Source organism: Sus scrofa, chromosome 8 (genome assembly GCF_054392235.1).
Source record: "Sus scrofa isolate SSC_HxYL_T2T_F1_AM1 chromosome 8, Sscrofa_HxYL_maternal_Yorkshire_Landrace_v2.0, whole genome shotgun sequence".
Taxonomy (NCBI): Eukaryota; Metazoa; Chordata; class Mammalia; order Artiodactyla; family Suidae; genus Sus; species Sus scrofa.
The window spans coordinates 40,270,126-40,295,606 of NC_139390.1; the positions used below are offsets into that span (position 1 = coordinate 40,270,126).

General features: G+C 44.4%; 1 protein-coding gene across 10 annotated transcripts in view; it reads right to left on the reverse strand.

Moving 5' to 3' along the window:
* LNX1 (ligand of numb-protein X 1) overlaps positions 1 to 25,481 on the reverse strand; it is a 136,149-nt gene that overhangs the window by 103,840 nt on the left and 6,828 nt on the right. For 5 of the 10 annotated variants that reach the window (XR_014812457.1, XM_021101224.2, XM_021101220.2 and 2 more), the window contains exon 2: positions 10,175 to 10,670. Coding sequence is in view for 7 of the 10 variants with exons in the window: in XM_021101224.2 (XP_020956883.1) it covers positions 10,175 to 10,566 (392 nt within the window). In the remaining 3 variants the exon portion in view is untranslated. Of the gene's footprint in view, positions 1 to 349; positions 733 to 10,174; positions 10,671 to 25,481 lie in introns of those variants that run through there. The other 5 variants (XM_084972046.1, XM_021101226.2, XM_021101225.2 and 2 more) reach the window with 2 other exon arrangements.

Genomic DNA, 25,481 nt, shown 5'->3' on the forward strand with positions numbered 1-25,481 from the left:
GTTCTGAACTATTCTTGGGTTCTATTTATGGAAGGAAGAGAAGACACATCTATTGAAAAAAAGCAGAGTACCAAAAAAAGAGAAAGCAGTGTTGGCACAGAAGCAGGGGGAAAAAAAAAATGCCTTGTTGGGAAAGCACTGCCTCAGTAAGACGGTGTTTTTTTGTTAAGTCACAGGCAGCTGAGCACACTGCTCGAAATTGCTGGCAGGGTGTTTTGTCCAAGTGCATCTAGTGTGTGTGGAATTTATTCCTCTAAACAGACAAACCAGCCAAGGAGGGCACTCAGGTCCCACCCCCCAACATACCGGACACACAGACACAGGCAGGCATGAGGACAGGGGGACTCACAGTTCTGAGTACAGGAAGTGCAAGTTGCCCACATTTTCAATGTAGCTGGCAGGGCTGAGCCAAGGCAGGACCAGCAACAGAAGCGCCTTCATTTTCCGATCAGGGTGCAGTTTTTTTCCCCCGGCCACCTTCTCTCTGTCAGCTGCAGGGACCCAGCCCAGCCCACCCCTTTAAACAACCCTTGCCATGTCCCTGCAATTCCGTAGATCATAGAGAATCAGACTGAGAGCCCGTAGCTGGACCCAGGCTGATAAATCATGGGCTGGTGAGAGGTTTGTGCGCTCTGATTCTCAGAGGAGGAGATGGGAGCATGGAAGGAGCCACCATGGTTGGCGAGAGGGCTTAGGCTGAGAGCGAGCAGGAGGCTGATGCCTGGGGAAGGGACCTGCCCCTCCTGCAGGATGCCGACTGGTTCGCGGGAAGCAGCTGGTACGTTTACATCACTGGCCGGGAGCAGATGGGCTGGAAGCTAATCTGCGTTGGAAGAGGGCAGGAACATGGCACGTTCGGAGCCCACCTTGTAAATAAGCAACGACTCAGAAGCTGTCCCCCAGCCTGCTGGAGGAAGACAGGTGAAATTAGCATCTTTGGAACACAGCCTGAGGAGCTGAGCTCACAGTGAGTCTGCAGGTATTGCAACACAGGAATGTTAATAAAAATCAACTCCACCTCTTACGTGTATATTTTAAATATGCACTTAAGATATTTCACCTGTCACCGTCCCGACTGCACTGACAGAGGGAAGGGAAGTGATGGCTTCCTCGCTCATTCTGAAAACTGTCCGTTTATGAGAATAGGCTGTGTCATTCTGAGACCAACAAAGAGTCTTGAGAGACAGACATAACGTTCTGTCCAAACAGTGTCTAGAGGCTCCTGATCAGTAAGGACAAAAGTCACTCCCTCCTTTCAGCTCCCCTGGGTAACTGGATGTGGCTCTGACACTAGCGGTACGGTTCTGGGCATTTCATTGAAGTCTCAGTCATCTCATCTTTGAAATGGATCTAATAATGCCTTATTTGCCTAGTTCCGCAGAGGTTGGACCATCACCTCTTCTGGCTTTGAGATCTATGATTCTAGACTGTGCTACCTAAGGTAACACTAGGATGTCTTTCCATGCCTAAACTCTGGGATGCCATGGAAGTCCCAGGAATCCTCTCCTTCTAGCTCAGATTTAAGACGATTAAAATCCATTTTGCTAACCAAAGGCCTAAGTCTTAATAGAAAGGGCGGAAATTACGTTAATGACCACCAAGCAATTACAGCAAACTCTACGTCACAGGAAGAAGACCAGAGATAAATCTGCAGGATGACACCAACTGCCATAAACCCTGCAGTGAGTAGGAAATTGTCAGCAGAGTTTTGCATGCACCTGAGGCAGGGTGCAAAAGACTTTAACTCACAGTAGACCCCAAGGATACATAGATTTAACTTGCACATTTAAGATCTGAGATAAGCAACCTAAGCAACCAAGATAAAACATGGCCTCTATTAATTTATAATTTTTGAGCCCTAATTTGAATTCCATTCCCTTTAAGTCTAGTATGCAAGCGTGAGTCAGAGCTGGTGAAGAAGCTCTTCCTTTTCAATAAAGGAAGTTGGATTTGGAATTCAGGTGGGCATTTCATTGAACCCTAGCTCTGCCATGAATGAGCTGTGTGCCACTGGGCAGGTTGCTTAACCTCTCTGAACTTCCACATCCTCTTCTGTCAAGGAAAGACAATAATGGTATACTTAACTCAATGTTGTTATGAAGGTGGAATGAGATAATTTCTGTAAGAACAAAGGACTCAATGAGTGTTAACTATTGCTATAAACGTTGTTACTGATAGCCACTAATAATAGCGGATGAGCCTAGCTGGCAACTCAGCATCTATCTCTAAGAGGCTTTGCTATTCTTATCCTGGCCTTTCTTTCCTCCTTCACTATTACGGTTACAGTCTTTTCCTGAATAATGAAGTTTCACAGAGTCCTGGGACATACTCTTCCTGAAAGTCCAGGATCTACTGTACAGAGCATAACTCACAAGCAACACTGTATAACATAGAGGCTGTGGGCTTCAGGGGGTGCTGGGTTGTATTTCTCATAATCTTGGGCATGTCAGATTGCTTCTCCAAGTCTCTAGGAAAAAGAAAGGATGTCTGCCTTTCACCTCCTTGCATTTCAAAAGGATAAGATGCATCAGTGGATATGAATGCAATATAAAAATGAAGGTATTTTTGTTGTTGTTGCTTATGTGGCTCTTACAAAGACTGCTGGTCTCCTACCTGATATCTAATCTCCTCTCCTTCCTTTTAACAGCACCCAGGTTTTGTTCATGGTGGTGATGCACTTTGCCTCTCCCACCCCACAGGTGGGCAGCCAAGTAACACAATCCTGGCCAATGAGGTATAAGAAGAAACTACTGGGGGAGGCAGCCCAGAAAGCTCTTTAAAGGGAAGAGTCTTTGTTTGCATGTTGTATTTTACCCTTCCTGCTTGGTTCTTTCTGCCTGGAATTTGGATATGATGCTGGAGTTTGAACAGCCATCTTGAAGCCATGAGGTTATCAACTTGAGGATAAATGCTAATCTGAAGAGCAGAAGAAGCCTGGATTCCTGATGGCATCATGGTGACATCATAGGGTTGTGAATTTTCTTCCCCCAGACTTTGTGTTGAATGAGAAAGAGAAAACTTCTACATAGTTAAACCAATATAACTTGAATTTTCTATTACCTGCCACCAGATGTAATCCTAACTAACGCAATCCTTTGGGGATAAAAATCCTGCCTTCAAATGGTCCCAGATTGCTGTGTAGCTTCCTTGCCAGTAAACAGCCCTAACTCTGATCCTTGCCCCCGGGTTCTGCCTGTCTGAGTCTTATTTATCCTTAAATATCATCTCAGATATAACCAATCATCTCCTGTTTTCTTGTCTCTTTTCTCTTCACTCAATAGGGAACTCCTTGAGAGCAGGAGTTCTACTCATCTTGTTCTTCACTATATCCTTACCACAGTGCCTGGAACACAGCAGATGCTCAATAAATATTAGGGTTTGTTTTTTTGTGTGTGTACATTTTTTTTTGGTCTTTTTGGGACTGTACCTGTGGTTTATGGAGGTTCCCAGGCTAAGGATTGAATTGGAGCTGAAGCTGCGAGCTTACGCCACAGCCACAGCAATGTGGGATCTGAGCCGAGCCTGCAACCTACACCACAGCCCATGGCAATGCCTGATCCTTAACGCACTGAGTAAGGCCAGTGATGGAACCCAAGTCCTCATGGATACTAGTCAGGTTCATTAACCACTGAACCATGATGGGAATTCCCAATATTTGTTGAATGAAGGAGAATTCAACTCAGGCAAAGAGTCCATTTCGGGGACCAAACTTTCTTGATCTGAGGCAGATTAGCCAAAAAGGACTTCATACTTTATGAGAGTGATGTCAGGGGTCGAGGAGGTATACAGATGGATAACAAATGTTCAGGAAGAAAGAGAAAAGGATGATTTCTGGGAATGGGTGCCCAGGAGAATGTGCTTTCTTTAAAGGATCGCTTGGAGCATAAACTGATGGACACGCAATGGTTCTCTCAAAAAGTAATGCAGAAATATTGCCTCATCTCTTCCATGCCTGGGAGTGCTAAAAGGATAGTTCTCAGCAAGGTAGGGCCAGGAGAAAGCTGGGTTCAGGGCTGGAAAGTCACACAGAGGACTGTGTCAAGAAGTTAGAGTGCAGATGCGGAATGAGGCTGAAATGACCAAAAAAGACTTGTCACCTACCCACCTTTCCATAGGATAATGCTCCCATAGACCTTCATTCTGGCAATAAAATCTTCCCTGCTCTGTAGACAGCTAGCTGAGCCTGTGTTGCATGGAATACATTACAGAAAAGGGCCCCAGAGAGAGGAAAACTTCCAGGACATTGGGTTTAAAGTTCATCAAGACAATAACCCTAGAGAGAGCCTTCAGTCAGGTGTGCCAATGGCATCACATTTTCTTTCAGGGTCGTTTTCAAAACCCTGAACAATGATCTCTTTATTCCTGCTAGTAAACACAGAAGGAGGGTCAGCTGTATTTTCTCCCGTTTTTATTCTCTTCCATGAGAGAATAAAACTCAACAGCAAAGCGGCTTGTCCCATGAAACACCTCCGTGTGTCTGTGTGTGTGTTGTCAACGTCTCTCTTTCACCTTTAAAAGGTCACTTCCTCAGAGGCAGAAATCATGACCTGTACAGATTTTTTTCTTTCATTCTGAGCCTGACCTGTGGTGGATCCTTGATACATATTTTACATACAGATGATGATATTGCAAAATGAAGATGTAGTTGCCCTTATTTTATTTATTTATTTTTTAAGGGTGGCACCCGTAGCATATGGAAATTTCCAGGCTAGGGATTGAGTTGGAGTCGCAGCTGCTGGCCTTCGCCACAGCCACAGCAATGCCAGATCCAAGCCTCACCTGTGACCTATGCTACAGCTCATGGCAATGTCAGATCCTTAACCCACTGAGCAAGGCCAGGGATTGAACCTACATCCTCATGGATACTTGTCAGGTTCTTAACCAGCTGAACCACAATGGGAACTCCCAAGGTGCAATCTTGAGACTAAGCTAATTCCCACTCAGGATCAAGGAAGGAAAAACTTGAACTCCACACTGCTCCAGCTTCAACTCTCTCACTGCTGGCCTGGGTCAAGAGGGATGCATCGAATTGGCCTTCTGCTACACCTGCCCCCCATGCCCACTGGCAACATTCCTTGCTCAGGAAGGCTGTCATTCCCATTCAACGAGCCCATCACACTTGGGGGGGGGGGCATTTTGACAGTAGATGCTTGTGACAGAAGTCCACAGCATCTAAGACGGCAGAAGTCAACCGAATTATCCAAAAGATTCCAAACAGTAGCTCACATGCTCAGACTTATTCCCACAGAAGAACTCTCTAGTCTGAAGTTGGAAATAGTCATCCAAGTTGCTGCTGGTCCAGCCAGTCACACACACCCATGGTTGGGCCTAAATGTTTTATTTAAGGATTTACATTCAACCCAGGGTCTGAAGTAGTCAGATAACAATGTTTACAAATGACACAGATTCTGCAGAAAACAAGCAACATCCCTGACTCAAGTCTACTGTTATTATCAGCCTAATCCTATGGACACCATGAAGTGCGACCTAGAAAGTATTTCTGGAACACATGTTCTTTGCTAAAGGAACAATGGGAGCACCCTAAATATGATTCATTTCTGCACAAGCTTAGGATTCAAGGAACCAACTGCAATAAATTCCCAATGTGTTGGTGGAGATACCTACAATCCAAGTTTCCTATCAAGCCCAGGACTGTTGGCTCTCTGGGACCTTCTGGAAAGGAGTTGGGGGTGTTCAGTCCACATGAATCTCATGGTGGTTCTGAATCAGCATTACAGCTAAGTTCTCTATCTAGATAGGTTCTAGCCCGACTAGTTTCATTAAAGTGCCATCAGCCGAAGAATACTTTTTAACATATTCCATTAAAAATACTGAAACCAAGGAGCTCCCCTCATGGCTCAGTGGTAATGAACCCGGCTAGTATCCATGAGGATGTGGGTTCCATCCCTGGCCTCACTCAGTGGGTTAAGGATCTGGTGTTGCCGTGAGCTGTGGTGTAGGTCACAAACAAGGCTCGGATCTGGTGGTGCTGTGGCTGTGGTACAGACTGGTAGCTGCAGCTCCGATTCTACCCTTAGCCTGGGAACTTCCATATGCCATAGGTATGACCCTAAATAAATAAATAAATAAATAAAATACTGAAACCAAGCATTTCAAAATTTATAAATAAATCTATCTTCTAGTACAAATGTATGACAATACTCCCACACAAAGCAGCCACCAACCTGGAGGCCTCATACAGGAATGTAAGGAAAACACTTGCCTCCTGGAAATCTCTGAGTTTTCCTAGTTTAAGAGACTCCAAAAGTAGTAACTTCTTCCTCTTAACATTTGTTCTTTTTTTTTTTTTTTTTCTTAGGGACTTAAAGGCATATGGATGTTCCCAGGCTAGGGGTCAAATGGGAGTTGCAGCTGCTGGCCTACACCACAGTCACAGCAATGGGGGGGATCCGAGCCTCGTCTGCGACCAATGCCAGATTCTAGATCCACTGAGCGAGGCCAGGGATCAAACGACCCACATCCTCATGCATACTAGTTGGGTCCATAACCTGCTGAGCCACAACGGAAACTCCTAACATCTCTTCTAAGGGGAGGAAGAGGCAGTTCGTCTATGGGCCCAGTCACAGGCCCATGGCCCAAGAGGGCTCTGGAGTCAGGTTCTTAATCCTGGCCAGTAAAATGCCCAGGGGGTGGGAGGAAGGGAAGTGTATATTAAGCATTTGATGACTAACAAATACAACCTATTTTTGGAAATGTTGGTTTCAACCTACTTAGGAAGCTGAGGTGTGGAGAGAGTCAGAGCAGGTGAGGAGGCCCAGCACCTCTGCACAGGGGGCTGCGCTGGCGCCTGTGAAGGACTGAGGCCGCAGCTCACAGAGGTGATTTCAATTAGCTTTGGGCTCCTTCCTCACCACTGTCTTCAAAGGTGCATCTTGTTATCAGCTGATTGTTCATCAGGCTTTTTCCCCGGGCTTCCAGGAGGTGTGTGGGTCACCCAGCCTGCGTGGGCAGGGAAATGAAATTCCCACTTTGGTCAGCTGAGGTGCCCTTGTGTCATCTCTCTTCTAGAGACCCCAAAGCCCCCTACTACCTCTTCCTGGACCTTCCCCGGTACCACTTCTCTTCCCACCTTACTCTCAGACCTACATGCTTGTGTGTGTGTGTGTGTGTGTGAGAGAGAGAGAGAGAGAGAGTGTGTGTGTCTACACCTACAGCATGGAGGAGTTCCCAGGCCAGGGATCAAATGCATGTCACAGCAGTGACAACCGCTGGGTCCTTAACCCACTGAGCCACCAGTAAACTCCCCATGTGCTATCTTATCCCAATGTTTAGGGTTATGCTTGGCTCCCAATGGGTTCCTGATGAGGGGATGAGGAGGCACTTCTGTGTTTTCACTTTCTCTCCAGAGAGTGCTTCTATGGCTTTCCTGGGCTCTGTCCTCTCTAGCCTTCCCTGCAAGTCCCAGGGGTGGGCAGAACAATGACCTTCCCCCTTCAAAGATAGCCACCTCCTAATCCTCAGAATCTGTGACTACACTGCCTCACACGGAAAAAGGGATTTTGCAGATGTGACTCAGTTAAATCTCAAGATGAGGAAAGGAGGCTGAATTATCCAGGTGGATGCACGGAGTGGATCCCGATGTAATCTCAAATGTCCTTCTATGAGAAAGGCCAGAGGGCTAGAGCCATAGAAAGAGGTGTGATGATGAAAGGAGAGGAGAGAGAAGAAGGAAGGAAGGGAAAGGAGAGAGTCTGGGCTGTTGGCTTTGAAGATGGAGAAAGAGGCCATAAGCCAAGGAAGGTGGGGGACCCCTGGAAGCTGGAAACAGTAAGGAAAGGGATTCTCCCCTGGAACCAAAAGGAACTAGCCTCCCAACACCTTGATGTTAGCAAGACCTGTGCTGGACTTTGTACCCTCAGAACTGTAAGGTTACACACTTGCGTTGTCTTGAGCCTCTAAGTTTGTGATCATATGTGACAGCAGCAAGAGGAAATGAACACAGCTCCCAAGCACAGATGTACTGATGCCAAACTCTGGGCACATGGGAATGTGGCGGGTGGGGTGGCCAGGGCCTCTCCTCCTCCATGTGCTCCTCCGCTACCTACCCAGGGTGGCCCCAGACTTGGCCCTGGCTCCCTCAAGCACCTGTCAGCATCTACCTCACCTCTGACCCTAGACCAACTCCCCTCCAGACGACGCCTCTCCTGCCTGGTTAAACTTGCAGCAAAGGTCACAGAGGGACTCCCTTATCCCTTCTCCTCTGGCCACACTTCCTCCTGGGCAATCGGAGAGAAGGCGCGTCCAAGAAGGCGCGTCCCAGTTTACAATGCCAACAATAACAGAAGGTCAGAGGCAGCCCACAAACCTGATTAGATGCATTTAGCCCAACATCTTGGGGAGAAAAATGAGTTCACTGATGAAATTATCATGGAAAACATGTGCAAAGCATTACCCCAGGCCACTGCTTCGGATGCAAACTTCCATGTTAGAGAATCTACATGTCCCAAAAGACAAAGACTCAAATTCATGGCTTAAGGAATGTGACCTTTAGAAAAAGCACCTGTACCCGCCTCTGGCCCTCACCATGACAGAAAGCAAGATAAACACCAACTTCCAAATTTCCTCTTACAAAATAACGGTATTACCATTCATGCTTTATTAAACACATTAAATGCTCTAAGACAGTACCTCCCGTGCCCAAGACCCAGGCTGCCCCAGAGGCCATCCACGCAAGGAATGCTTGGGAACTTGACAATGTGAGTGGACACAACAGGAGGTGGACAGGTGGGATGGGTGATGTTAGGCACCAACAGGAGTGGTCAGACTTGTTCTGCTATCAGTGTGTAGATGCTGGCTGAAAAATCTGCAGAACGAATTGCTTGAAGGAAAATGTTTTCTAAATAGTTTCTCCCTTTTATTTTATTATTATTATTGCTTTTTTTAGGGCCACAGGTGCAGCATATGGAAGTTCCCAGGCTAGGGGTCGAATCAGAGCTGTAGCCAAAGGTCTACAGCACAGCCACAGCAATGCTGGATCCAAGCCCTGTCTTTGACCTACACCACAGCTCAGGGCAACGCTGGATCCTTAACCCACTGAGCGAGGCCAGGAATCGAGTCCGCATCCTCCTGGATACTAGGATCGTCACCACTGAGCCACAAAAGGGACTTCCTAAATTTCTCCCTTTTAAAACTTAGTTGAAAATACCATACCTCAAAGGATGGTTGGGCTTTTCCCAAAGGTTTCCTGTGCAGAGGCAATTCTAACAATCATGGGCCAAATTAGGAGACATGCTTTTCTTACATAAAAAGACAGGCAATGCCTACTAGGAAATCTTTTAGGGGACTGTAAGCCCCAGAGAAAGCTTCTTGTCATTTTTTTCAGTATCTTTCACAATTTGAATGCACACAAAGGAAATAAGCTAGTCACAAAGGACAGACACCAGCAATGTTTCTTATATGAGGTTTGTAGAGCAATCAAATTCATAGAGACAGAAAGTAGAATGGTGGTTATCAGTGCTGGAGAGGAGGGAATGGAAAGTTATGCATTTTGCTGTTGTTTTTCTACTTAGGGCTACACCTGCAAGCAAATGGAGGTTCCCCGGCCAGGGGTTGAGTCAGAGCTGTAGCTGCTGGCTTACACCACAGCCACAGCAACCCCACATCCTATCTGCATCTGACTTACACCACAGCTCATGGCAATGCTGGATCCTTAACCCACTGAGGGAGGCCAGGGTTGGAACCCGCATCCTCATGGATACTATTTGGGTTCATAACCTGCTGTGCCACAGTGGGAACTCATTTTTTTTTTTAATGGATGTGAAGTTTTAGTTCTGAAAAATGAAAAAAGTTCTGGAGATGGATGCTAGTGATGGATGCACAACAAAATGAATGTACTCAATGTCATTGAACTGTACACTTAAAATTCTAACATGGTAAATTTTATGTTATGTCTATTTTATAGAAAAAACCAGCCTATAAGCACAAGCGTACACTCACATCCCACAATTTTACCACGTGCTCTTTCCTCATATGGAACCACAGCCGTGAACACCTAAAACGTTTCTTATTTTGAATGAATACTGTCTCTGGTTGCAAAGCAGAAGGCAGAGAAAGGACCATCTCTGAGCGCACCTGGGCCTCGGAAGGCCCCGCCCTTTCAGCCACCATGAGGGCGGGGCTTCTCAGGATTGGCCGAGGAGGAGCCCCTCCCTACCTTGTTTGAAAGTGATGCTCCAGGTCACAGCGCTGCAGCACCTCCTCACAGTGCTCGGTAAATGGGCAGGTCACCAGCAGCTTGTTGAGGAGCTTGTTGACCAGGATGCTGGATTTCTTGCAGTGCTGCAAGACCACAGGCTTGCGGTCCACGGGGCAGAAGTCCTTCTCCACCAGGAAGTTGGTGAGGCAGACTGTGCAGTACGTGTGTCCACAGGGAGTGTCCAGAGGGTCCAGCAGTGCCTGCAGGCAGATGTGGCAAATGAGGTCATCGTCCACCTCTTCTGGGTAAGTGTAGAAGTGGTTTTCCTCGGGGGAGTGGGCTTGGCCACACACCACACATAGGGGTGCAGGGCTGAGGTCCGGTTCATCAGCGGGGTCTGACAGGTTCATGGTCAGCTGGGCAGCAGGGCAGGGCAGGAGCACAGGAAACCAACCCCGGGGATACAGTATTTCCTCTGGAGCAAATCAAGATCTTCTTGGTGCCATCCACAAACCTGAAAGAGAGCAAGACTGCTCACTGAAGATGCTATCATGGACGTGAGGCAATGCGGCTAGTGGACAGAACTGAGCTGAGCTGTGCCCCAGGGAGGCCAGGGTGAGTGCCCATGAGCTGTGCCCCAGGGAGGCCAGGGTGAGTGCCCACGAGGGTGACTGAGGTGACCTGGGGCCAGCGGCTTTGCCTCCTTAGGCCTCAGTTTAACCACCTATTCCAGTGGGAATAATATTTACCATTAACATCCTCCTGTTGGTGCGATGAAAATCATTTGGGTAAAATCTGCGATGTGCCCAGAAATCTGCCTTCTGAAATGTAAATTGTTAATCCAATAGACCAATGATCTATAAAATTCTCTGTCAGGAGTTCCCATCATGGAGCAGCAGAAATGCATCTGACTGGGAACCACGAGGTTGAGGTTTTGATCCCTGGTCTTGCTCAGTGGGTTAAGGATCCAGTGTTGCCGTGAACTATGGTGTAGGTTGCAGATGTGGCTCGAATCTGGTGTTGCTGTGGCTGTGGTGCAGGCCAACATCTGTAGCTGCGATTGGACCCCTGGCCTGGAAACCTCCATATGCCATGGGTGCGGCCCTAAAAAGCAAAAAAAAAAAAAAAAATATATATATATATATATATACACACACACATATATATATACACATACACACACACATATATGCACACACATACATATATACATAAATGTACATACATATATATATATATAAAATACACACACACACATATATATAATATGTTCTTTGTCAGATCAGGACAAGAAGAAGAAACAGTAAATGCTCTGATGGCTTTCTCTGATTCTTGCCCCAACTTTTCTCCAAAACTCAGAAAATATGGGACCTCAGAATCTTCAACTAAATCATCTGAGGAACTAGGAGCAGTTGAGGCTGTTGTAATTTATGGTGATGAAAGCACTGTTTTCTGCTGTGTGCCTTGCATTTATTCTAGTCATTAGTGATGAAGTAGGTTCTGGAGCCACATGGCCTGGGCCATTCCTACCACCACTGTGGGCCAATGATTGAGGCCTTTGTTTCCATAGCTAAAATGAGGGTAATAATAGTGACCTCATGGGGTTGTTGTGAGTATTAAATGAGATATGAGACATAAAGCTTTTATAATTATGCCTGGAATATAGTAAGGGCTTTCTAACTATTAACTATTCTTACATGCATTGGCCACTGAAGTCATTCTATCTCCAGTCAAGCTTAATTGGCCTGTAAACTGAAAGTTATAATTCTTATAAGGAGTCTTTTTGCTTCGTTCTAATAGTATTCTTTTTTTTTTTTTTTTTTTTTTTTTCCTAGGGCCACACCATGGCATATGGAAGTTTCCAAGCTAGGGGTCAAATCAGAGCTACAGCTGCTGACCTACGCCACAGCCACAGCAACATGGGATCCAAGCTGCACCTGGGACCTACACCACAGCTTGTGGCAATGCTGGATCCCCGACCCACTAAGTAAGGCTAGGGATCAAACCCGAATCCTCATGGATCCCAGTCGGATTCATTTCCACTGAGCCACAGTGGGAACTCTTAGTAGGCTTCTTTCATTCAATTATACGTATGTTTATTCAAACTGGTAAAATTCTATCACACTGTGTACCTCCCTTTGGTATAGGAGTTTAAGATGGAGTTTTTAACATGCCCAGTTAACATGTAGGAAGTCTTCTGGATGATCAATCAATAAACATTTTTTTTGGCCTTCAGTTGTTTTTCTTAATGAGCTGCAGGAGAGTGAAGTTAGAAAAAATGATAATCATAAACTTTGTTTTCAATAAACATTTTCTGAGCACCAACAATGAGTGAGGAAGTGAGCTGACTGTGGAGGAGACCTTGAAGAGAGCTTAAAAGGACATGTCTGCCCTCTTGGAGTTCCCAGTCTAGGGGAAGTAGACATGAACTCAATAATGAGAAGCCCAGGTAAGCTGTGCAAACAGAGGTCAGCCCTAGGAGACTCTGGGTCAACACTTATGACAATTAAGAATTCTGAAGTAGGAGTTCCCATTGTGACTCAGCGGTAATGAACTCGACCAGTATCCATGAGGATGTGGGTTCAATCCCTAGCTTTGCTCAGTGGGTTAAGCATCTGACGTTGCTGTGGCTGTGGTGTAAGCTGGCAGCTGCAGCTCTGATTCATCCCCTAGCCTTGGAACTCCATATGCTGCAGGTGCGACCCTAAAAATAAAAATAAAATAAAATAAAATAAAATAAAATAATTCCCCAGTACCCCAGCTCCCAACTCAACTGTCTTCTTTTCTGAAAGTAAATAAATGAAAAACCTAACAGGAAACTAGCCACGTTTGGAAAGAACACAGCAGTCATAAACTGCGTTACAGTTTTTTCTTTTCCAAATAATGTCCGAGGTTGTTTGTACAAACATAGCTTTATCTCAAAAAGAAAATACATTGGCTTCAAACTTTCACTGAGTCAGCTTCGTGTTTACATTTCTGTACTGCACTAATATGCCTGGAAGAACGCTCTAGTCAAGAGGTTGAAGTAAAAAGCCCCGAATGTGAAAACATTTAGAAATCACAGCATTTTATTTAGCTTCAAAAGAGACCACAGGAGGCTAAGGTAGAGCGTGCAGAAGTGGGTGAAGTTGTTTCTAGTCACATTTCAGGGAAACCTACACGGCCAGTGGGTATTTATCTTCGAAGCTGATAGAAGGTACTGGAACTACACAGGAAATGCTTTTAAGTGGCATGAAGACCAGTTCAAAAATAAAGATACAAATGGAATTGGGCCACCCAAAAAATTATCATCTACCATAGGAAAATAAGTTCACAAGTGCACCTAGTTTGAACTAAAGCTCTAGAGCTGTAGAATTCTAAAAGTTGCGTCAAAGTCTCCCCTATATTTTGGTCCTGTCTATTCTCGTTGTGCTGCTTGGAGATGAATAAGAATGCAGGTGATAACTCTGGTTGGACGACTGAAAAAATGATGTCACATTTCTGGGCCATTCCCTTATTGGTGAAAAGGTGATGTTGGACCAAATTTTTGGTTTTCACACTGTGCTCTGGAAGGTGTATCAGATGCCTCAGGCTCATCCAGGGAAAGGGGTGAGGGCTAGTGGGGTGTGTCCACTTTTCCACCCCATGTGGACCCAGCTCCACCTTTATCTCATACATCAGCCTCCGCATCATATTCTGTTCAAAGAGCTGTGGCTTAAGGGGAAAAAAAAAAAAAAAAAAAAAAGCAAACCACCAAACTAGATGCTGTAAGGTGCCTTTCAGAAATAAAGTCCTATGGTTCTATGCTGATAAAGTGGAGGTGTTTTATTTTGGGGTGATTGGCTTTGGGAAAAGTTGTTTTTTTTTTTTTTTTTTTCCCTAACAACTCTTTGCGCATTTACCATGTGCCAGGCACTATGCTGGGGTCTTAACAGATGTTACTGAATCCTTACAAATCCCCAGGGATTTCGCTTTGGCTTTTTAATTAACAGATGAGGAAACTGAAGTACAGCAGGTAACTCACCAGCTGCATTAGAAAAAGAAACAAATCAAAGAATTAAAACAAAAAAAAATGAAAAAAAAAAAAGAAAAGAAAAAGAAACAAATCAGCAGAGGCCCATGTCTTACTGCTTTTTACCATTTTGCTACTTTTCTCCCGGTATCTTTCTTGATGATGACCAGTCCGAATCCCAATATAAAATAACCAAATATAAGAGCCCCAGGAAATTAGAATTAGAATTAAAAATCTCTTTAGGCACCACTGCAAGTGGGTTTTCCCAAAATCTCTGAATAAAAAGATTCTTTAGGAGTTCCCGTCATGACTCAGTGGTTAACAAATCCAACTAGGAACCATGAGGTTGTGGGTTCGATCCCTGGCCTTGCTCAGTGGGTTGAGGATCTGGCATTGCCATGAGCTGTGGTGTAGGTCTCAGACGTGGCTTGGATCCCAAGTTGTTGTGGCTCTGGCGTAGGCTGGCGGCTACAGCTCCAATTAGACCCCTAGCCTGGGAACCTCCATATGCCTCAGGTGCGGCCCTGGAAAAGGCAAAAAAAAAAAAAAAAAAAAAAAAAAAAAGATTCTTTAAATTTACTGAGTGTAAAATGCCCAAGACAAGATGAGCGGGTTGGGGCAAGCAGAAATGGCAAGTTTTTAAGAAGCTTCAATGCCAATTTGTTTTCCTTTTCATTCTTTTTATCTGAGAGCAACTTGAATTCCCTGGCACTTACCCATGTGAGTAAACCAGATTCTTCATATACTATTCATGTTAAACACTGCTGTATGTATTTCCCAACCTGGCTTTAGGCTGAATAAATCCTATATAAATAGACATAGATTATGAGAGAATTAGCTGAAAAGGCAGTTGGGGATGTAAAAAGAGAACTAGGTAGACTGTAAAAAATATGATTAATGTTATTTACCTGACATTTCTTTTCTTTTCTTTTCTTTCTTTCTTTCTTTCTTTCTTTCTTTCTTTCTTTCTTTCTTTCTTTCTTTCTTTCTTTCTTTCTTTCTTCCTTCCTTCCTTCCTTCCTTCCTTCCTTCCTTCCTTCCTTCCTTCCTTCCTTTCTTTCTTTCTTATTTATTTTTTTTAGGGTGGCATATGGAAGTTCCCAGCCTAGGGGTTGAATTGGCGCTGCAGCTGCTGGCCCACATCACAGCCATAGCAACACCAGATCTGAGCTGCATCTGCAACAGGCAACATTGGATCCTTAACCCACTGAGTGAGGCCAGGGATCGAACCCTCATCCTCATGGATACTAGTCAGGTTCTTAATCCACTGAGCCACAACAGCAACTCCTACCTGACGTTTCTTATTTCCAGTTTACATCTTATAAACATGTATGATGTATTGTGTGTTCAGACATGTGTGTGCGTTGCTGATGAACTGAGAAGAAACGATCAAAAAAATCATTAAGGCTTAAAAGGTAAACTCGTTTCTCCCCTAAAGGTGAGTGAGAGGGCCTGGCAGCTTTGAGTCCATCCGCATTCCTCAGCATGTGAGCCATCGTCAGCACTGTGGCCTGACTCGGGGAAGGAGAAGCAGCAGGATGGCTTTTTGGCAGTTTGGAGGGAGAAGGAGCAGGAAGTAGATTCCCTCCCTGGGTGTGCAGGGAGGGTGTGGGTGGAAGCCTCGCTCTTCCTTGATACAAGGCTACTGCTGCTTGGGAAACCATCCTTCTTCCTTCTTCTCTGAGTTGGGAGGTGGGGGGGGGGGGGAGCAGAGAAGCCAAAAGGGATTTTGAGAGAGATGCATAGTCCACCAGTGTCATGCCAGGAGGTGCCAGGAAAAATAAGTCTCCATCTCTTTTTGTCCTCTATCCCTGCTACCTTTCCCACTAGTTTCTCTTGCTTAAAATCTGTCCTGAGACAGATCCTTTTTTTTTTTGTCTTTTCAGGGCCACTCCTGGGGCATATGGAGGTTCCCAGGCTAGGGGTCCAATCTGAGATGTAGCCGCTAGCCTACGGCAGAGCCACAGCAATGCTGGATCCAAGCCCCATCTTCGACCTACACCACAACTCACGGCAACATGGGATCCTTAATCCACTGAGCAAGGCCAGGGATCGAACCTGCCACCTCATGGTTCCTAGTGGGATTCGTTTCTGCTGAGCCACAACGGGAACTCCTGAGACAGATTCTTTTTGTCTTTTTTTGGGGGGGGCTGCATCTGCAGCATATGGAGCTTCCCACGCTAGGGGTCGAATCAGAGCCGCTGCTGCCGGCCTACACCACAGCCACAGCAACACCAGATCCGAGCTGTGTTGTGACCTACACTATAGCTCATGGCAATGCCAGATCCTTAACCCACTGAGTGAAGCCAGGGATCGAACTCACATCTTCATGGACACTGGTTGGGTTTGTTACCACTGAGCTATGACAAGTTCTTCCAGAATCTAACTTTAGAGCTCTAAATATTCACGGCTGACCACAAAGATACATTTCTGAGCAAAACTGAGTCGCGCTATCTGCAACCTAGAGGGTCATTAGAGGTTCTATGTACAGTGTTACCTGCACTGGAAAATTCAATAGACTGAAGACTTAATACCCTTAAGAACTGCCCTCGGGAGGGAGATTAAGAGATACAAACTTCCAGCTACAAAACGAATGAGTCGGGAAGAAATGGACAGTGTGGGAAATATAGTCAATAATGTAATATCTTCATGTGGTAATGTAACTAGATTTGTCATAGTGATCATTTTGTATAGAAATATCAGGTTACTCTGTAGTGCAACAGGAACTAACATGGTATTGAAGGTCAATTATACATCAACAAACAAACTCATAGAAAAATAGGTCTGATGTGTGGTTACTAGAGTGGGGGAGGGGAACTGGTAAAAGTGGTCAAAAGACATAAACTTACAGTTATAAAGATAAATAAGTACTAGGGATTTAATGTATACAATGGATAATATAATCAACACTGCTGTATGTTATATGAAAATTTAGGGATAATTCCTAAGGGTTCTCATCACAAGGAAAAAATCCTTTTTTCTTTTATTTTGTATCTCTATGAGATGATGGATGGTCACTAAACTTACTGCGGTAATCATTTCATGATGTGTGTCAAATTATTATGCTGTATACCTGAAACTTATACAGTGCTGTATGTCAATTGTATCTCAATAAAAAATGAAAAAAGCACACCCTAAAAAAGAGCAGCCTTAGGGATATAGGCTATTTGGAAGGAGAAAAAAGTTTCCATGAGATAGCCTGCCAGAACAATGGGGTCTCTGATGGCTATTTTCCCACTAATTTTCTTTTAAATGCACATTGGTGTTACAAAAAATGGTTATCTAATATAGTGAAAATAACCCACATACTACACTGGACAGGTGATGGATCAACATATCCCCTGGCATGTTACACTGATAATTTCATATTTTCCTCCTACTGAAAAGACAAGACGTGGCTCTAAAGCATCTCTTGAATGAGTTGCATGAGTCATAGTTTTCCAACAATAGGAATGGGACCTCATAATATTAAAAAGAATCTATTCTTGAAGTCAAATGGTGCCGTAATCTTGACAAACATGAAACATGGTAGCCATAGACCCTTTGGGTTGAAAGGAAGACTTGAGATATGGTCCTTAAGTGAAAAAGGACTTTACTACTTTATAAAATCATTCTGCTTTTGGATAGCTCTAACCTATTAGTGAGGGAATGTCAATATATTGACCAAAAATTTGTCTCCCTAGAACTCACCCACCCTCTCCATGGGTGCCATTTTGAATGTGTCAAATTCCTTAAATCCTTCAATTATTTAAAAACAGTTCCCAAGTCCTCTCCTAGGTTCAGCAGCTTTTGGTGCATCCAACATTCCTTCAGGTTTCCAAACTCCAAGAGCCTGACCAGGCTCTTCTGCAAACTTCCCAATTTATCAGTGTCCTTCCTAAAATATATGGATAGCATAAAGTTCAGGTCTCCGGGACAGAGCCAAGTGGGAGTAACCAATTTCTTCCAGATTCAAATATTGCATCTTTTCTTTTCTTCTCTTCTTTTCTTTTCTTTTTTCTTTCTTTCATTCGTTCTTCCCTCCCTCCCTCCTTCGTGGTCTCAGTAGCAACTACTCTGCAGCTGCAGCAACACTGGATCCTTTAATCCATTGTGCTGGGCTAGGAGTCGAACCTCCACAGAGAACTGAGCCACTGCAGTCAGACTCCTAACCCACTGTGCCACAGTGGGAACTCCTGCATCTGCTTCCTTGGTAGCAATACACACCTCAGCTATTACTGCAGTCCTGCCAAGGCTGAGCAGGGTTCACTGCCCTGAGGCCTGGAGGAAGCTATTAGCAATTCTTGGCCACAGAGTGGAAAAAAAAATACCAAGGGTAATAAAGTAAAGTAGGGGCTTTTAAAAGTAAGGGCTGGGAACACAGTTTAGAAAATGCAAAGATTTTTAGTGGCAATAGGTATACTTATATAAATAGAAAGAAGTCTTCAATGACTAAACAGTTCCAGCACTGGAATTTTTAGTGCTGAATATGGTCCTGAGAACGAATGGTATTTGAGGAATTTGGGGGCTCTCCCCATTGTTGTTTGTAAGCATTCCTTTTTTTAGGGCCACACCCGAGGCATATGGAGGTTGCCAGGCTAGGGGTCAAATTAGAGCTGCAGCTGCCGGCCTATGCCTCAGCCACAACAACTTGGGATCCAAGCCTCGTCTGTGACCTACACCACAGCTCACGAAAACACTGGATCCTTAACCCACTGAGCGAGGCCAGGGATCGAACCCACATCCTCATGGATACTAGTTGGGTTCATTTCTGCTGCGCACAATGGGAACTCCTGTAAGCATTCCTTTATTGTGATGACTCTTGTTCTAAAATGTCCGGACATACATAACTCAAGAGAAAGAGACACCATTCAAACAAATGGTAAATCTGAGATCATTTTTCCCATCCAGAGCGTAAACATCGGTGAGCTGTCATTGGAAGCCACTGATAAATGGAAAAATTAAAAGTGTGACAGGCCAAGGTCAGCTGATGGAGGGGAGGGCAATGGGATAAACAAGGAGTCCTGCAGCTCCAGGTCCTCTTCACCCACTTCCTGCCCACCTGTTTAAAAAATAAATAAATAAAAGCTGCACAAGCCCTTGAGAAGGAAAATGCATGAGGAGGTTTTTACCAGTCAGTCACCTTGAACCACTAGGATTCCCCTCTCATCTGCCTGAAAGCATGGCTTATGGAAAATTCCTACGTAGCCTACGACAATCACAGTCAGAAAAAATTCACTGAAAACATTCCTAAATAACAGAAACAGTATCCCACAAGTGCTGTGTTGCAGCCTAAGGCAAAAGGAAATGTGAGACCTGACATACATGTATTTTTTAATGGTCAGTTTTCCCTCCAGGTTATTAAGGTAGTTGAAAAAAAAATGTGGGAAATGTGAAAAATATGTACATGAAATGTGCAACATTACTTTAAGTGTAAATATTTGATAATATTCAAGTTTAAATATTTTACTTATAGTAAAAACAGGTTTTTTTTTTCTTCCTAGTTTCCCTTTCCTGACTTGAAAGGAAGCAAACCCATCAATACTATTTTAAAAGCTACCTCTTTGATTGCCTGATTCTCAACTGAGGAAATTACCATGTTTGACAATTTCATTTGACTAAGTGATAATCTTAAACAATTTTTTTTTGGCGTTTTGGGGACTGCACCTGCAACATATGGAAGTTCCCAGGCTAGGGGTCAAATTAGAGCTGTAGCTGCCAGTCTACACCACAGCCATAGCAACGCCAGGTCTGAGCCACATCTGTGACCTACACCGCATCTTGTGGCAACGCTGGGGCCTTAACCCACTGAGTGAGGCCAGGAATCGAACCTGAATCCTCATGGATAGTAGCTGGGTTGGTTACCACTGAGCCACAACAGGAACTCCCATTAAATGATTTTTAAATTTTAAATAACTTTAGTTACTGATTCTATCTTTATTTAAATTCTGGTCTTTTGTTCATCATGGATTTTTTTACCTTAATTTTAAAAAAATAATACATTAAAATATTACTATCATGATTACTAAGGTTTTTTGGTGCCCCCTTAAAGTGTGTACCCAAAGGCAAGGACCTTGTTTGCCTCACCTGCTCATGGCTTTGTCACTGTTATTTTTAGAAGCCCAGGAAGAGAGGGCGGAGTATCAGGCTTATGGTTAGGAGCCTGCTCTGTTCCCAACCACCTCTGTGGATCTCAGCCTTTTCCTTGCACCTGCCCTGGTCCCCAGCCAAGTGCAACAGCAAAAGCGAAGAATTACACAGGTGCACCACTAAATTTTAACCAAGGTCTAAATTGACTGTTGCTCTAGCTGATCATTATACATGATAGAGGCACCAGATCTGCAGAAGGGTTCATGAGGTAAGAGGAAGAACTTGCTTCCAATGAGAGGGAAAGAGTGTAAAGCCGTGTCCCTCACATGATCACAACATGATTGGATCCTGAAAGGGCTTTGTTTTGTACAAACAAAGGAGAGCCCCGACAAGTGATTTAAACAGTTCTTTTTAGTAAGGACACTGAGTGGAGTGTGGCTATACAAACAGCACGAGGCTCTGCTTGAGTGTAGTCAGCTTGCTTCGTAATTTTTGCTGACATTTAATATTTGAGATCTTTTCATCCCTTCATCGAAGCTTCGTGGTTTACAGTGTATCTCAAACATATATAAAGACTAAGAGTTGCTTCATCTTTTACCTTCAAGAAACCGACCTTAAGGTTTTTCGGTTGCTAATGATGCTTTGAAATTTGGATATAGCTACATACAGCAGAATTTGGATATAGCTACATAGGGCTGCAGAGACGGTTTCAAACTGGCCACTGAGGCCATGCTTCAGTGCAGAGATCAGTCAGACTCAGGACCATCCTCCAGAACCATGAAGGCCAGAAATACACCCACAGAGGAATAGGTTGGAGCAGTGTCAATAAATTTTTCACACCAGCGGCCTCATCTCTTTAAAATGATTATCCCATGGGTATGTTTGTCTAATCATCCTGGCTCTGGCTTCACCTCCTAAATTAGATCACTGGAGGAAAAGTAACTGCCAAAGTTGGGACAAACTCTATCTTCCTTTATTAAACAAAGTACATTTATGATTACATTTTAAATTACAGATAAATTGGAGGTATCAAAGTGCCATCAGGATTTCCCGTAGTGACCTAGTGGTAATGAACCCTACTAGTATCCATGAGCACGTGGGTTAGATCCCTGGCCTCGCTCTGTGCATTAAGGATCTGGTATTTCTGTGAGCTGTGGTGTAGGTTGCAGATGCAGCTCAGATCTTGTATTGCTGTGGTGGTGGTGTAGCTCTGATCAACCCCTAAGCTGGGAACTTCCATATGCCATGGGTGCAGCCCTAAAAAGATGCCCCCCCACCAAATGTGCCATCAATTTTTGACAAATACTAACTGTGAACAAGGTACACGAGAGGACAGACAAATGTTCTATGGGCTATTCCTTAGCTTATAGACACATATATAATAGGGAGAAATTAATTTCCTTAGTGACCTGAGTGCAAATAGTCACACATGGGATAAAACTTGTCTTCAAACCAAGAGCCTTGGCTAGAAGTGGAGGCAGAGGTGCCATATGCCTTGCAGAGGAAAGGGAGAGGGCACAGAGGGAGGGCAGGTGTTCATGGGCTGCTGCAAAGGTCAGGGTTAGCTCTGCTCCTACTCAATTTCTAAATCAATGGTCTCCAAAAGGGCATAAGCAATTCATTCATGAAGTCTGTGAATGACAATAGCCTGCATGATGTTGCCAGCACTAGAAAAGACAAAAAAAGGTATAAATGGTCTTTAAAGAGGTCAAAGTATGGTCAGGAAGTTAAAGGAGAATTGAACTAAAAGGAGACAATGTAATACATGGAGAATTAATAACTGAGAACATAGATATTTAGAGAGTGGGAAAAACAAGGGAAGTGTTAAGTGAAGAAATTTCTAAGTGCCTAGCCAATTGAATGCAAGTTTTAGACGTCAGCGATGGTCTTTCACAAGCCTGTTCAAGAGGTGAAAGATTTTATTGCCCTTCCCCTGGGATGTCACGCCACCATTTTCAAACTTGGGTTTGTTTGTAAGAACTCTGGCCCAGAAAAGATGTCCTTCTGTTTCCTGGTCTACCAACACAGTGAAATGGAGCTGAACCCCTGCCAACAACAAAAATGAAGCACATGCACCAGTATGTTCATTGCAGCACTATTCACAATAGCCAAAACATGGAAACAACCTAAATGTCCATTGACAGATGAACGGATCAAGAAGAGGTGGTATATATACCCAATGGAATACTACTCAGCCATAATAGAGAACAAAATAATGCCATTTGCAGCAACATGGATGGAATAAGAGACTCTCATACTAAGTGAAGTAAGTCAGAAAGAGAAAGACAAATACCATATGATATCACTTATATCTGGAATCTAATATACAGCACAAATGAACCTTTCCCCAGAAAAGAAAATCATGAACATGGAGAAGAGACTTGTGGTTGCCAAGGCGTTGGGGAGGGAATGGACAGGGAGTTTGGGGTTGGTAGATGCAAACTATTGGAGGAAAAGGAGCAAGAGAGTAGTGTAATGAGGCCCACAACAGCCAAGGGAAGTTCATGGAACAGATGGTCCTTGGAGAGAATCATGAAAGATAAATGGGATCTGGACAAGTGGGAAGAAACCAGGTGGGAGGAAGAACCTGAGCAAACACATCCATCAAGGAAGAAGAAAACATCCACTGGTGTCAGGTGGTCCCATATGATGACCTGCATTTGAGGTTTAAAAATTACTTAAAAGTCATAGGATTTTGAGTTAGGTAAGAATCTTAGATTTTCACCAACTGAAGGAATCCTCTTTGCAGCAACCTGGAGAGATGACCCACCAGCTCTGGCTGGAAACACCTTCAGTGACGGGGAGCGCATCAAGTTGCCGAGAGCTGAATGCTTCCCTCTTGTTAGTATGGCCTTTAGCCCTTGCTCTGCCCTTCAGTGTAACAGAAATCACATTCATGCCCTCAAAACATGACAGCTCTCCTCCACCCCCTGGCATAAAGACTGGCTTGTGGTTTTTAGATTATCTTTTCATCTCTGGTTCTTCCAGTTGCCTTCCTGGCAGTCCAGGTGGTGCCAAAGGGTCCACCCAGGATGGCCTCCAGCTGTTTAGGTTCCTTTGAAAACATGGCACCTATGGAGCTCCCATCATGGTGCAGCAGAAATCAATCCGACTAGGAACCATGATGTGGCAGGTTCGATCCCTGGCCTTGCTTAGTGGGTGAGCTGTGATGTAGGTCTCAGATTCGGCTCGGATCTGGCATTGCTGTGGTTGTGGTGTAGGCCAGAAGCTGTAGCTCTGATTTGACCCCTAGCCTGGGGACTTTCATATGCTGGGGTGAGGCCTAAAAAGTAGGAAAGAAAAGAAAATATGGCACCTGGAAAGAAAACTTATCCAGTTGTGGTCTGGGCTCAGGGTTCAGTGGACGAATCACTTCCTTAAACAGGATACAACTTGCCTATTGAAGTGACTCCAAATGACCTTTCCTGATTTGCTTTTGTAGGTAAATCACGCTATTGACTGAAAAAACTCAGTAGGTCTTTAGAATAGAAAACATGTAACTGGAGTTCCCGTTGGGGCTCAGTGGGTTGAGAACCTAACTAGTACACATGAGGATGCGTGTTTGATCCCTGGCCTCGCTCAGTGGGTTAAGGATCTGGTGTTGCCATGAGCTGTGGTATAGGTCACAGACTGGCTTGGATCCTTTGTTGCTGTGGCTGTGGTGTAGGCCAGAAGCTATAATTCCTATTCGACCTCTAGCCTGAGACCTTCCCTATGCCACAGGTGTGGCCTTAAAACAATAAAACCAAAAAAGCAAAAAATCCTGTAACTATTGTACTTTGAACATGGGAATAAATCATGGTAGTGGTGAAGGCTGCCAATTCTAATTCTCCTTGCCTGTATTTTGCCCAATATTTCAGCTTCCAAGAGGACTAGGAATTTCCCTATAAGCAGTGGGAGGGGCCTATGTGTAGGAATATCCCCTCAAAAGATAGGGCCACTCCCAGAACCTGTGAACATGACCTTTTCAGAAAAATGGTCTTTGATGATGTGAGTTAAAGATCTTGAGATGTAATCATCTTGGATTATCTGACTTACCCTAAATCCAATGACAAGGGTCCTATTAAGAGACAGAAGAAGGAGTTCCTGTCATGGCGCAGTGGTTAATGAATCTGACTAGGAACCATGAGGTTTCGAGTTCGATCCCTGGCCTTGCTCAGTGGGTTAACGATCTGGTGTTGCTGTGAGCTGTGGTGTAGGTTGCAGATGCGGCTGGGATCCTGCATTGCCGTGGCTCTGGTGTAGGCCGGCAGCAACAGTTCCGATTGGACCCCTAGCCTGGGAACCTCCATATGCCGCAGGAGCAGCTCTAGAAAAGGCAAAAAGACAAAAAAAAAAAAAAAAAGACAGAAGAAGACATAGATACAGAGTTGGTGATGTGAAGACAGAAACAGATTGGAGTGATTGATGCAGCCATGAGCCTGGAGCGCCTGGAGGCTCTAGAAGCTGGAAGAGGCAAAAGAGGATTCTTTCCTGGAGCCTCCAAAGGAAGCCAGGCTCTGCCAACACCCTGGTTTCAAACTTTTGGCCCACAGAACTGTGAGGGAAGAAGTGTGTGTTGTTTTAAGCTGCCAGGTTGTTGGTAATTTGTTAGAGCAGCACCAGGAAATGAATAGAGAGGCTCTGTATTGCCAGGCACATCCCCCCAGGAATGGGCTACACATTGGCCATGACTCACTTCAACGCGTCTCAACATGGTGTAGGGACAATAGGTTGAGTGGCAACCACTTAGATGGCTACATACTTAGGGACAGCAGTTCTGCCCTAGTATAAAAGCATCATAATTTTCTTTTAATCCATTGCTAAGTTAGAACACAGATGTCTTCAGAGATGATGCTTAAACCAAATTTCCTAGGGCCCCCGGGGCGGGGAAAGACTACAGGTAGAATCACTGAGTTCATGTGTGTTGGAGAAGACATAAAACAAACATAATGATCATACTTAATGAGGAGTTTGAAAATATAGGTGACTCATGAATTAAGGTGAGGAGGCCAGAGCCTAAACATGCAGCAAACTAGTCAAAGAAGGCCATGTGACTGACAGAAGCAGTCATAAGCAAGTTATGTAAATCCTCTCGGCAGATAGCAATGACATATTTAGACCTCCCCATCACGTGTGTGCTGCCGCCACGCACTGTACCAAGAGGCTATTAAAGAAAATTCTTGGAGGGTTTCCACTCTGCTATTGGGGAAGTCTTTTATGTCCTTGTGACGAATGCATCAAACACAAGAAGCAACGAAGAGTCACTGGAGAATAATGGTGGAA